We start from the raw sequence: 14,195 nt of genomic DNA on the forward strand, positions 1-14,195 counted from the left end.
GGAGAGTAAAAACAGAAGTGGTGTCAACGGTGTAGGGAAACTAGCCTCTCACACATTGTTGATGGGAACAGACATAGGTATAAGCCTTCTGGAAGCAAAATTTGGCAATGTTAAAACGGCCATAAAATGTGTATACCCTATAACGCAGCAATTCCACTGAAATGGTGTATACATGCAAAAAAAGATACGAGTGTGTTAATTTTAGCACTAACAATAAAAAAAAAAAAAAAACAGAAGCAACCAAAAAGAAAGTCATTAAAAATATTAAGGTAAATTCATGTAATGGAGTACTCTGCATCTATTAAAGAGAGAAAAACCTATAAAAAGGCTGGCCATGATCTGTTGATTTTATTTAGAAGTTTTTTTTTTTTTAATTTTTTTAAATTTATTTATGATAGTCACACAAAGAAAGAGAGAGAGAGGGGGGCAGAGACACAGGCAGAGGGAGAAGCAGGCTCCATGCACTGGGAGCCCAATGTGGGATTCGATCCCGGGTCTCCAGGATCGTGCCCTGGGCCAAAGGCAGGCGCCAAACCCCTGCGCCACCCAGGGATCCCTATTTATAAGTTTTTAAGTCCTATACAATGTGTGTGCGTGTACGTGGGAGTGGGTATGTACAGAGCTCTTGTGAGAATTATTACTTATAAAACCCGTAGAACAGTGCTTGACAAACACTAAACATTAGGAAAAATTTATCAAAATATGATAGTATAAAAAAATAGGATAGTATAGGCATAAAGAAAATGCAGAAGAATACAAACTAAGTGATAAACTTAATGAGAGGTGAGGTTACGTAGGGCTCCTTTTCTTTCAATACATTTGTGTTTGACATTTTTTTACAGGGTGATTTTTATCATGTATAATAAAGATACGCTTTCTCCCAAATGAAGAAAACCCTATTATTCATGAGAGAACATCTTTCATTTGCATAGAATGTAGGGTAGGAATACTGAACATTTCAAAGTCATATGATATGGAGCAAACACTTTAGAAATGTAGGAGATTTCTGGCAGGGCTAACCCATTCAGAGGATGGAAGTAAAGGGATGGAAGGAAAAGATAATGTCACAAATGTTGAACATGACAGCTATTTCCTCTCCCTTGAAAATCTGTGATTCTGGTCTGGAGCCTGAGGGCCACTCAGAGCCAACAGAGGAAGTGAGGGGCCGTCGGGCTTCCAGGCCATCCCTTGACAGACAGATGTTTTGCGGAGGATCCTGCTCACAACATCCCGCAGGCCTTAAGGTAAGGAGGCGCCTGACTGCTGCCACAGGAGCCAGAGGACGAAGCCAAAGACAAACCCAACCACGCTAGTGACAACTACACAGCAATTAGCAGGTTTTCCTAAAGGCGAAGGATCTGTAGCTTTTCTCTAAACCTCACAGGCAAAAATCTGAGACGTGAGTCTTTAGGGAAATTAAAATAGGTCATGTTGCTGTACAGGGATATTCCTGAATTTTATAAGTCAACCATGCACTTGGTCACCTCACTGAAAGGAGCTAATAAATTGTGTGTGTGTGTGTGTGTCCCCGTCCCTAGGCTTTTTCTGTGAACTATTTCATATATTTATTACTTTTCTTCTGTTTCACATCTCAGTTCAGTGTGATCAGAACTAAATTCAGTCATGGCAGGAGGGCATGATTGGACGTGATTTTAAGAGGAATCTTTTAGTATTTTCTCACGAGGAATTAAGTGCTCTGGAGCTTTGGAAAAGTTACCTTTTATAAAATTTCCTTTTACTCCTCTTTATCCTTTTGGAAAAAAAGAAAATCAGGGCTCGGTGTTGAAATACTTTTTGTCATTTATGGAGAGAATACTGAACTTCTCATTCCCCTTACTGGTGGGATTGGATCAGTTCCTAAAAGAATTCCTGGCCCAGGGGGTCACATACACAAGCCTATGGATTGGTTTACCTGAGAGTGAAATGCCAGCACGTGATACTACCGGGGCCTGGCTGACTTGCAAGAAAGCTTCGAGAAGGACAGGTCATGGGATTATATCATGGACTTTAACTCATCTGAAAGCAGTCTTTACCTCAACCATAGCACCAATCTCGCTGAGCTACAATTTCTCTGCTCGCTGGCTTGCATCTCTCCAAGACTTCTCAAAGTGTGGGGGATGCCACCTTAGACACCCAAGAATCTGCTGTGCCTCCCACATGGCAGGTGGTGGAGCTACTTCTCTCCCCACATACTGGCCGTTGCGTGGATCTGGCTACCTCACAGGGGCAATCAGCAGGGAACACAGGGACAGTGAGCAAGGAGGAGGACATACCAAAGCCTCTGAAGATAAAATTGCCTTGTCCCTTTACCTCAGGAGGGTGGGAAAGTATTGGTATAAAAAATAGCCAGGTCCAGGGATACCTGGGTGGCTCAGTGGTTGAGGATCTGCCTTCAGCCCAGGCTGTGATCCTGGGGTCCTGGGATTGAGTCCCACATCGGGCTCCTCGCAAGGAGCCTGCTTCTCCCTCTGCCCGTGTCTCTGCCTCTCTCTCTCTCGGTGTCTCTCATGAATAAATAAAATCTTAAACAAAAAAAATACCCCAGTCTGCCTCAAGCCTGCTTTACCAAAGCTCTCGAGGATTGGAGAAGAAAAATCAATGCACTCCTTCCATGCACCTGGAACCCCGCTCGGTTATTTTTTATCATTCTAAAAGTGAATCCTTAGTGGATTTTATGAGAGTCAGAGCTCACAAAACATTCTCACACTACCTCACTGGATCCTCGCTGCAGACCTCCCAGGGACAGGACAGAGCCAGAGTTCAAATCCAGGAGTCAAACCTTGATAGGAATTCCGGTGCTCAATTACCAGGGCAGGCAAGTGACTAAGTCTCAATTAGCCTCACTTATCTGTAAAACTGGGTTAATAATATTTACCATACAGAACATTTGTGAGGATCAAGTAACACAGAGTAAATCAAAGCCTCCGGCAAATAATATCTGCTCAGTAAATAAGCAGGACTTCTCTTTCTTCTGATCCCACAGTCCTTCCCTGGCGCAATGACTGTTAGAACTCAAGCCACCGTCCTTTCACAGGACTGTGGCTCCCGAGCTGCTCTGTGCGCACATGGCAGCCCCTGACCAGGACAGGGGCAGACTGGTGACTGTCCCAGCACCCAGGGGGCTGCCCGAGGGGCTCTGCATCTGGGGTGGGCTCTGGGACGAGGTTCCAGCTGCCAACGCTTCATCCTCCCCTATCTGTTCTACCCATGGGCAACTTTTCTTTCCTTCCTCAATCTTTTGGATATAGGTCTCACATCCATCCTTCAGACTTTTTGTTGACAGCTCCTCCCCAGATGACCATGGGACAAGGGCGGGCTGGCCCAGCAGAGGGCCATGCACAGGTTGCCCCCCGATGTCTTCCTAGCTCCTTCCTCTTGCTCAACTTGCACGTCTCCAGACTTCAATGGGCAAGGCTCTGAGAATTTTTTTTCCGCTTGCTGGAAAAGCACAGTATTAACCATGCTGGAACCAAGGTGCCTGGGTTTAGATCCAACTCCACCTCTCACCATCTCTGCTGTGGCCTCAGCAAGGGTTTAACCTCCCTTTGCCTTAATCTCATGCCTTGTAAGATGGGGATAACAACATAGCTTGTGGGGGAATTCAAGGAGGCACATAGTAGGTACTCAATAAAATGTAGCTTTTATTTATATAAAAACCACCTTTCTATATATACTGTGCATGTGTGAGTGTGTGTAAAAGTACTGTGAAATTAGTTCCAGAAGAATATACATAGGATGGTTTATATTAGTATCCTTCGGGGAGCATGCAAAGGAGAACTTTTATTTGACATGTACTTATACTATTTTACAAGCATATGTTATTTTTGCAGTTAAAACACTTTTAAAAAGAATACACTTTGGAAAAGAACACACTTTTGAAAAGACCACATTTGGGTATGGTTGAAGAAAAGAAAAAAGGAGGAGAGGGGAGGGGGGAGGAGAAAAGAAGATGAAGAAAAAGGAGTTTAAGGCACAAGCCAAGGGCTGGATCACAAAGAATCCTGACTGGTGGACACATCCTATGCCAGTTGTAGAGTTTCTAATGCCCTGTAGGCAAAACCCTCTGCCATATATACGTCAGCCATATAAAAATTTCCTCAATGCTTTTTCAAGCATTCTAGGTGGGGGTAGGGAAGAAACCCAGCTCCACTGAACCAGGTCATCCTGGACTGCAGGGGTAGGCTGGAGAGGCTCTGATCTCGGTCACAGTGGGAGGGCTGTCCAGGCTCCTGGACCACTGTAGGGAGTGGGAGGCAGCTCTCCTGGGTCTGGGGGAAGTTGAGGGACACATCTAGGACAAATCCTACCAAATAGAAAATGCTTCCAAGAGATCTGAGCATGTTCTTCCCACTCCCCACCAAGAAGTCTAAACCACTGACTCTGGGAGGAATGAAGGAGGGCTCATCCTCTTACTGTAGAATCTTCTAAGCTGACTCAGTTTCTCCAATGTCCCACAAGACACAGACTGAAGCAAGCAAAGGTTTGTTTCACTACCTTCTGTGCAATAACCCCCATAAGGTTATTCACCATTTCCCCCATCCTAAAATCTCAGGGCTATGTATAGCAAAAAATAATATCCTCTTTTGGTGAAAGTTACATCATCAAAACACCAAGATTAATGTTGTATATTCCTTACATGTATCCAAGATATTCATCTGGCCAACCCTCATGTCTTTTACAAAGGGTGAAAAAAAAAACCTTGTTTTTAACTCCCCTCATAGCCCTTCTGATGGGTAAAAACCTTATCAGTTCACACAATGCACACTCCAAGAAGCTTGCATTTCTGAAAACCATCTACTATATAGAACATGTTCTATGAAAGTTTATTTTCAAATTGTAAATGCTATATTGCTTCTCTCTGTAGTCAGGCGTCTTCTGGACCCCCACTGAAACAAACACAGGTATCCCTGCCAGCAACCATTAACATATTTCCCCCACTTTATTAATGCCTCTAATAACAAAGTTCCTGCCAGCCAAGTATGTCCTGTGGCCCATGCCCACCATCCTATTAGCACCCTGCTCCCAACCCTGACCACACTCACCCAAAGGAACTGGATCTGCTATAAAGAAGATGACAAAAAGGACCCTCAAGAAGTCGACTTACCTTTCTCATGGCTGCTTGGTGGTGGTGGTGGAAGTGGGGAGGTGACTGGTTTGGACTTGTCATAGTTGTTAAAGCTCTGGCTGCGTCGGTTGTTAGCAGTGGCTGACCCTCCACGTGTTTTGGCTTCGCTGCCCGCAGCGGATACCCTTGCAGTAGGACCTGGAAGCCTAAAATGCAAAAGCAACAGAATAATGGATTCGGTCTAAGGAGAATAGCAGTGTCTCAGAAGAAGGAACTGCAACCATGCAGGAGGTAAAGAAAACCATTCAAGACATTGGGTCTGTGGACGTTTGCCAATCAAAAGATTTAGTGGAACACTACAAACGTCTAGGCTACTAATGACCCCTGCAAAGTCCAACAGCAAAATCTGAGTTTGCCTTTGAGCAAAGAGAAATTCTGAAGGAAGAGTAAACCAATATGTTTGCTGAGCGCAACCTGGTGGCTGAGTGGTTTAGTGCCACCTTCGGCCCAGGGCATGATCCTGGAGACCCGGGATCAAGTCCCACGTCGGGCTCCCTACATGAAGCCTGCTTCTCCCTCTGCTTGTGCCTCTGCCTCTCTGTGTCTCTCATGAATAAATAAATAAAATCTTAAAAAAAAAAATCTAAACCTTTTTTACATTATGTGTGTACTCTTCTGACAGGTATTAATATGGTGTTTGTCATAATTCAGGATTGCAGAATCAAGAAAATGATGTAACTATCATGGTCAGAAAGAGAACTGCTAGCACTCAGAACCCAATACATCTACAATGAAAAAACTTATGGCCTGATGAAAACACGTGTTCAGATATGCATTTTCCTTCAACACCTGACAACTTGTCTCCATAGGCATTACTTAGAGGCTGAAGCCCAGTTTCTCTGCACAGTAGATGGATAAAATCAGATGTTCTTTCTGTAGAACCATCAGGAAACTATTAACCTAAAGACAAACATACACTTTCTCTTTAAATAAAGTACCTCATTTGGGGTGGTTTGGGAAATAAAGTTAGCAGACATCTTTGTAATATGTCTAAAGATATTATGGCCTCCTCCCCAAAGAGTTAAGGCTAAGACTCCCCAGATCAGAATTTTGGTTCAAACACTACTAAGCAGGCTGTTTCTAATCATTAAAAGTTGAAAGATGAATAAATAATGAAATAGTTATAACTTTCAGCTAAAACCCACTTAACTGTGTTTAAAAGCCACTGGAACCTCTGCTGACTAGCATTAGATCTAGTGATAAGCCTGAACTTTCAACTCATAAAGCTTTCAACTTTCTCTTTCCACACAAATCTGTAAGCACCAAAGAAGTCTGCAGTCTGGAAGCATTTTAGATATAAGCAGGCAATCACTTTTAAACTTTTTCTTGCTGGCTGAGCAAGAAAGATGGTTGTAGAGTAAACAGAACATGAGCTGGTGTGAGAGGACTGTAAAATTTATACAGCTAAGAAGAAGGTGGCCCAATTCCCTGAGTAGGAACTAGGAGAGAAGGAAGGGGTTGAGTTCTCCCCGACCAAGGTGACAGAGGGTAGTACACTTCCCAGTGCACTAGGAGGATTTGTCCCTTGTTAATTTACCCCATCTTGTTTGGAGAAAATATTCACCCCACAAAGACAGACACAGAGTAGGGTATAAAAACCAGAAGTGCCAGGGTCTATACATGGGTATCAGACACGGCCACCACAACTGAATATGGAGGTCCAGCAATGGGATGTGGTACCTCTTGGTTCTGCTTTGCATATAAACAGCATCTAGTAAGTCCTCCAAAGTCAGTTTTAGCAGAGTATGCACAGCCAATGGTAGAGCTTCTGCAGGGGCAGACATGGGGTCCTTTGGGCTGGACTCCTTTAACCCAGCTATAGTTTACAGGAGTCTTATTCCAAGATGACGTCACAGCAATGGTGTAAAGTGGTATAGGGTAAAAGGCCACAGCATTCTACTTCGGTAGGGAATTTTGTAAGGAGGAGGGAAGCAAAAAGCAACAAGAAGGAAAAACATACATCCCTTCCAGAGATGCTGAGGAGCCTCCACTGCCCTGACCCAGGGATGGACCACAGATTTTTCAGGGCAGTCAGGGCCTTTATAGAAAGATGATGATCAAAGCATGGGATGGATGAGTACAATCTTGAACTGGGTAGGCAAATCTAGTCCTCTGTGAGGCAGTGTGGGATAATGGATAAAATATGGCCTTTTCCATAACACATGACACTGGACCAGTATTATGAGCTAAGATTCATGTTCCAGATCAGTTAACTTTGGAATAATAATAAACTCTCCAATAGGACAGTTATTTGTTTGGAATGGGGCTTAATGTCTGGCCTATTGTATGAACTCAATGCATGTTAATTTCCCTTCCTATCCTCTCTGCTGAGCATAAATTCATAAATGAATTTGGCATTGTAATAAAGGAAACATGCTTTGGTACAAAAAGGAATCAAATAATAAAGCAAATCAATGAATCTAGATGAAACTATCAGAAGAGAACAGACAAAAATCAACACAGAAGAGTCTGAGATCTACATTTTCAAAGAGGCAAGCCAGGCTTTGGCAGATGGTCCTCATTTCCCTAAGAAACATTCCAGAAGAGAAATAGCTTCATCCAAGTATCTGTGACTGAGACCTTATACTGAGGGTACCTCGGAGCCATCTGTAGGCTCCGATCCCCACAGTGAAACATTCCTGTTCTTGGAGCAACTAAGACAATTCTGATTTCCTATGGGTGGTCATCATCAGATTCTCTGCACTAAGTCAGGATCTAGAGGAGGTGGCATAGCCTTCAAATGGCTACAGGGTTGTGTCAAATTTTCTAAGAAATGGAGAAGGAATTCTTGAAGGCCTTGAGGGCAGCTGACATGAGAAAAAAAATGGTTGGCACATATTTAGGCACCAAAAGCCACCCCAAAGCTCAAGGCAATTCATGTCACCTTCTACCCCCATCACTGTTAACACCCTAGTCAGGACAGCTCCTTCAACTTGACCAAATGGGAAGACTAGGTGGAGACCAAATAATTGCCTTCAAGTTTCAGAGGGTGTCTAGGACAACACAAGGCCTTAAAACTTGGGTTTTGTTGTGAATGAGCTTGAATAGTTGCTTGCTCCAAAGCCAGCCCTCCTCTATCCCTCTGAAATTTTCAGCAAAGTCTACCTCACATACAAAGGACATGAATGAATATGTGGTGGGTAGGAAGTAAGGAAAAAGGCTTGTTTGGATCTACCCGTGAGGGAACCCAAACATTCTTTGGGATAGTCAGTTCACCTGAATTAATTCAAAGCAAATTAGAAGATTTCAAATGTAGTATTTCAAAGACAAAGGTGACTCCGAGGACCTAAGATACATGAGCAACCGTGGGGAAGGCACTGGACTTTCTGCAAATTAAAGAGTTTTCTATGGTATGAATTTGAGGTGGGGTCAGAAACATTCACATGTGGGAATCCTATTGCTCGGTATGATGGCATTAGGAGGTAGGGCCTTTGGGGGTGATTAGGCCATTACACAGAACCCTCATGAATGACATTAATGGGGATCCCTGGGTGGCGCAGTGGTTTGGCGCCTGCCTTTGGCCCAGGGCGCGATCCTGGAGACCCGGGATCCAATCCCACGTCGGGTTCCCGGTGCATGGAGCCTGCTTCTCCCTCTGCCTGTGTCTCTGCCTCTCTCCCTCTCTCTCTGTGTGACTATCATAAATAAAGAAAAATTTAAAAAATATATATATTAAAAAAAAATGAATGACATTAATGTCCTCATAAAAGACGATGTAGAATGCTAGCTGGCCCCTGCCACCATGTGAGGACAGAGTGAGAAAGCCATCAGCAGCCTAGAAGGCAGTGCTCACGAGAACCCAACAAGGCTGGCATCCCGATCTTGGACTTCTAGCTTCAAGAAATGTGAGCAATAAATGTCTGCTGTTTACCAGCCATTGAGTTTGTGGTATTTTACTATGGCAGCCCTAACAGACTAAGACAGGGCTCTAATTCAAACTCATCTAGATCTTTAGGGGCTGATTGATTTCAGATGACACTTAAATTATACACATATTGATAAAAAAAATATGCAAAGGCCAGAAGTCCTTGAAAGAAGGAAAATGATAACCTTAGAAGTTGACAGGATGGTCAGGGAGGGTTCCAAATAGATGTGACGATCCCAGAGCAAGATGTAGCACGTGGAACGGAAATGTGAGTGGAGGGTAAGAGAGTATGGAGTCATGGTGAGAGGGAGAGGTATTCTACAGAGGAAGGGAGGGAGGGCTGGTGTGTGCTGGGGAGTGGGGGACAGGCTGGGAGGAAATAGAGCTGGAGAATCAGGCAGGGCCAGAGTAGAGAGGGCCTCGGATGCCACAGTATGAATCTGGACTTTGTCCTGCCCTCCAGCTATGAGGCATTCATTAGGGAGGCTGAGAACAGGGCTAGAGTGGAAAAGCAGAGTATCCTCTAGTTCAGAGCAACACAGACCCTTGGCCTCCAGCTCACATTCTCATTACTATCAACATCGTCGTGCATCACAAGAACTTCTATCAAGTCCCAGTCTGGAAACAGTCACTGCCTGAACATCAGCATCCCTCTCCACAGAAGAATGAACGGGGTCTTGCTCACGTGGAACAGCCATGGGTACCACGACAGATGCTGCCCAAGGTGCCTGCCTCACTGAAGAAAAGCAGGGAGAAGGGAGCACATCAAGTCAACACTGGGTCATTTATGGTGCCAGAAAATTCCAAGGACTCCTCTGCAAGAACAACTCTACTTCTCAAGATCGTGCCAGGTTCCAAAACAGAGTTACAAAAGGACAGAGGGCACAGATGGGTTCTTTGAAACACACAGGTTGCCTTTTTTTTTGTTTTTTTAAATAAGTTTAAAGGAAGTGGTATAAAAAAGAGGTAGAAGAGAACTTCTGCTGTTGGAGCCATTGGTCAATGTCTTCACCGCGCGCAGAGCCAAGCAGGCAGGGTGGTAAACTGTCATTCCTTCCTGGCACATAACCCGTGAGCACATCCCGGCTCCGTGCGCTCTGCGTGCTGATGGGAAGAAAGCTGTATTCCCTGCCACCCGCCTCCCCCAGCAAAGCCACTTCAAAGGCGGGGAGAAGATGACCCTTCCAGGAAGGATGACAGCTGTGTGCACATGCTTGGGACCTCAGGTGGCAGGTGTTGTGATCGGAGATGCTTTTAGCCAGAGATCATTAAATGCTAAGTCTCTCACACCTCTCACCTCCATGGCCTCTGCTTTCCAGCAGCTGGACAAAGAGAATAGAAGTATTAGCCCTGCCGCTTCCCCTCCACAAGACGGTCGTGTAGATCAACTCTGTGGGGCTTTGCGAGTGGTGGCCTGGTGGCCCTAGCTGGCCCAGATCGACCCCCAACACCAACATCACTGTATAGGCTGGTTACGGTGCACTCATTATAGACCAGATATTAAAGGACTGGAAATGACTTTATTTGACCCACATAACACTGGGAACGAGGCAGTGCTACCCCATTTTGCCAGTGAGGAAACACAGGCTTCTAGAGAATAATCTGCCCAGGTGACATGGTTAAGTGGTAAACACGGGCTTTCACTAGGTTTGACCAGCTGCACTCAGAGCCGCCGTGCTTCCTTGCCTGCGCAGATGGAGTGTGCCTACATACCCGGGGCCTACCGGGGTTGCCAAGGGATGATCATTGTAGTCAGGCAGAAATTCATGGAAATCCTTCATCCCTGTGCTGGTTCCCTCTCTAAGCCTCTTCTCTGCATCCAGACTCAAGGGTGAGGCTTCCCACTCTGTTCGACATCCCTGGTACCTATCAAGGTGTTTGACTCTGGCCGATGTTCAAGGTTTGCAGTTGAGTAAAAGACCTATTTCCAGGGCTCTGGGAGGGGTGTCTGGCTCCGTCAGCAGGGGTAAGGCTATTTCTTTTGGCAGCTAACTTTACTGCTACATCTGGTGATGCCTGGATCAGCTAAAATGCTTATCAGAATTGTGCTCAAGGCTGGGGGTGGGAAATGCAGGGGGGTTAGGGACCGCAAGGAGGAGCATTAGGCAAATAATGAAACAAAGAACATCCTTTTCACTGGCCTCAGCAGAGACAAAAATGTATCCAAAAGAAACTCGAGGTGAGAGATGTGGCCCTGAACGGAAGCCAGACCTTGACTTTCAATCAGCTTGGAATGCTGTACCCGGCACACCCTGGGGGCCAGGGGCAGACATGGCCTCACCCTCCAGCCCTTCCTTTCTTCCCACTGCCTCCCAGCCACGGCCTCCTTCCATCATCCGGGACTGATAACAAACCGCGCTCGGGATGGGCATGGGCCTCCAAGTAGATATTTTCCCAGCTAGCTCCTGTTTGCTTTATCTTCTAGAACCGAGCACATCGTGGGAACAAACGCTGGATTTCGGGTTCCCTCCAAGCTTACTCCCCTCTTTTCCTTTCATCTGTGAAAGAATTTCAATCTACAACAGACCTGGAGAGGAGGAAATGGAGGATCTCATGCCCGTGCCCTCAGAAGAACAGCACTTAAGAACGGAGAGTCTGATTTCCCATAAATGTCTGACTTACAGAATATAGAAACTTATCTCCTGACCAGTGAATATCTGCCAAGAATCCCTCTCCAGCCTCAAACAGAAGAACTTACTGCTTGGACTCTGGGGGCACTTGCCCCTCTTGCACTCCAGGTCCATCAATACAGCACACCCCAAGCCCTCAAAAGACTCACTTGTTTCTTGCTCTGGCATGCATTTCTCAAACTGCAATTTCTCTGCTATTTCCAAATAAACTCAATTTGAGTCTGGTAATTTGAGCTCACCTCCATTTACCTCCTTATTTAGGTTGACACCTAAATCTGCACAACATTGGAAGATCTGGGAACCCCGTGTGCCCTGCAGTGAGTATCCAAGTCAGACCCCGTGTTATTTTTCAGGGGAAGCAGGTGCTCTCTAGCACAGTGTTATGAATTGTGTATTTATGTCCCACCTGCCCCTGCCCCTATTCAGGTGTCATAACCCTAATCCCTAGGGGACAGTATCCGGAAATGGGGCTTATGGGAGGCACTTAGGTCATGAGGTTAAAGATCTCATAATGGGATTAGTGCCTCATAAGAAGAAAATGGAGAGGGCTTGCTTCCCTTCTCGCTGCTTGCCATGGGAGGACATAGCAGGAACACGGCCATCTGGAAACCAGGAACAGGGCTCTCCTTAGAACCCCACTGTGCTGGCATCTCAGACTTCCCAGCTTCCAGAACCATAAGGAAAACATTTCTGTTGTTTAAATCACCCCGTTTATGGTGATCTGTTCTAGCAGCCCAAACCGACAAAGACACAGGATTCTGAGAACCACTGATACACGTGGGTGCCCTCCTGTTCCCCAAAATCAAGTCTGGGCAACATACGGACTTGTTCTACAGAGAAGCAACTGCCCTGTGCCTTCTCCCCATCAGCCAGGTAGATTCTGAGTTGGGTCTATGTGTAGCCTTTTAGAAAAGAAAAAGAGAACGCTGGCTACCAAAGGCACCTAGAGCTTGACAGCGAAGGGCAACAGGCAGACATGCAGTATGGATTTTCGTCACACGGATACAGATACAAATGTAGTGTGGGTATCCCATTAGAATTCAATGAAAATGAAGAGATTCCACTCCAGCATCAGGTTCTGGGGTGCTGGGATGGTGCACAGGGCAGGGTGAGGCAAAAGACCGAGAGTAAGGGCTGAAATCTAAGAGTTTTAAAAGCAGCCTCGACAATCCCATAAGGATGAGATTTCAAGGGGGAGGAAGAGGAGAGTAACACAGTGGTTAAGGTGAGGGGCCTGGAGTCAGATCACCTGGGCTCAAATCCTGATTTTTTTCCCCCACTTTCTTGGGTAACTTACCTAACTTCCTCGATTTTAGTTCTCTCATCTGTAAAATGGGGGTAATGATGTCACCTGCTGCATGAAGACTGCCGGGAGGATTAAATTAGGATAATGCATTCCAACTGGTACATTACGAGCATTCAGTGAATATTAGCTATTGCCACTTTCACAGTAACAGTAGATCCCAAAGATATGACTGGCATTTTCCATACCTGGAATGGGTCCTCATAGGAGGCAGTAGATGCCAAAGTCTATGTCAAGTTAGTGAGCAAGGCTAATTTGTATTTTTAGGTAACCGAGGCAATCTCTCCAAGGTACAAAAGGGCATCCAGAAACGAAAATGAGACATAGCTGCCTTGCTGCTTTGTCTCCTTCGACCAATTGGATTCATGCTTCAGGTCTTTATCATTCAAAAGAAAACCAATCCCACATTAGTAATTTTAGCAATAACAGCAACAATAAGAAGCACCACACACACACACAAAGGAGATGCAGGTGAGGCGGGATCAGGGCCAGGCCAGAGCAGGGAGCCAAACTCATCATAAGACCACTACAAAATCTACCTAGAAACTTACCTCTCCCTAAATCAAAAAAGGATCTGATGGCCGAGCAACCAAAGCCCAAATCAGTGAAATGCAGAAGCAGTATGTACACCCTCATGTCACGTACACTCTGACACACACATACACACTCCTTTTCAGCGAAGCTGCTCCCCCTCCCCTCCACACTCTCAAAACTCTCCAACGTTGGATCATTAGCCAAAGCATGTTTGGTTTTATCAGACTGCAAACATGAAACGAGGAGAGGGACCCAAAGGAAACTTAGCCAGGACAAAGGGATCAATGAGTTGGGTTGAAACCATGCTTTGCAGGACACAGAGAAAAGTCTAACCTAGAGATCTTTTTCTGACCCAGAGTGAAGCGGATGATTTTGCTTTGAGATGAGTCCTTGGATGATGCACTGCATGACGGGAAAGAAAAAAAGTGGAAGAGATGAGTGAGGGGAGAGAAGATATGTTAGATGCACGCATCACTAACAGGCGTCTATGACAACGGGGATGCGCCTGCTTGGCCTTCTGCCCACGTTTCCTACAATACACAGTCTTCCTTCCAGGTCTAACTTTTCTGACATGATAAAATTCCAATACAAAGAAATTGCTATCAAGATTATCTAAGAACTTTCGTGTTTTTTTTTTTTTTTTGATCACCTAAGAGTATCTAGATACTTGTATTTGCTTATTCTACTAGGGTGCTTTTCAGATAAAGGTGCCATAAAATGCTGACCCAAAACAAGGGT

General features: G+C 45.2%; 1 protein-coding gene across 6 annotated transcripts in view; it reads right to left on the bottom strand.

The window, feature by feature from the left end:
- The window catches only part of NAV2 (neuron navigator 2), a 399,361-nt gene that overhangs the window by 213,492 nt on the left and 171,674 nt on the right, over positions 1 to 14,195 (bottom strand). For 3 of the 6 annotated variants that reach the window (XR_011995074.1, XM_072725404.1, XM_072725401.1), the window contains exons 6-7: positions 13,791 to 13,859; positions 5,105 to 5,271 (exon numbers count right to left, since the gene is read on the bottom strand). Coding sequence is in view for 5 of the 6 variants with exons in the window: in XM_072725404.1 (XP_072581505.1) it covers positions 5,105 to 5,271; positions 13,791 to 13,859 (236 nt within the window). In the remaining variant the exon portion in view is untranslated. The remainder of the gene's footprint in view (positions 1 to 5,104; positions 5,272 to 13,790; positions 13,860 to 14,195) is intronic. The other 3 variants (XM_072725405.1, XM_072725403.1, XM_072725406.1) reach the window with 1 other exon arrangement.

This window comes from Vulpes vulpes, chromosome 11 (genome assembly GCF_048418805.1).
Source record: "Vulpes vulpes isolate BD-2025 chromosome 11, VulVul3, whole genome shotgun sequence".
Lineage (NCBI taxonomy): Eukaryota > Metazoa > Chordata > Mammalia > Carnivora > Canidae > Vulpes > Vulpes vulpes.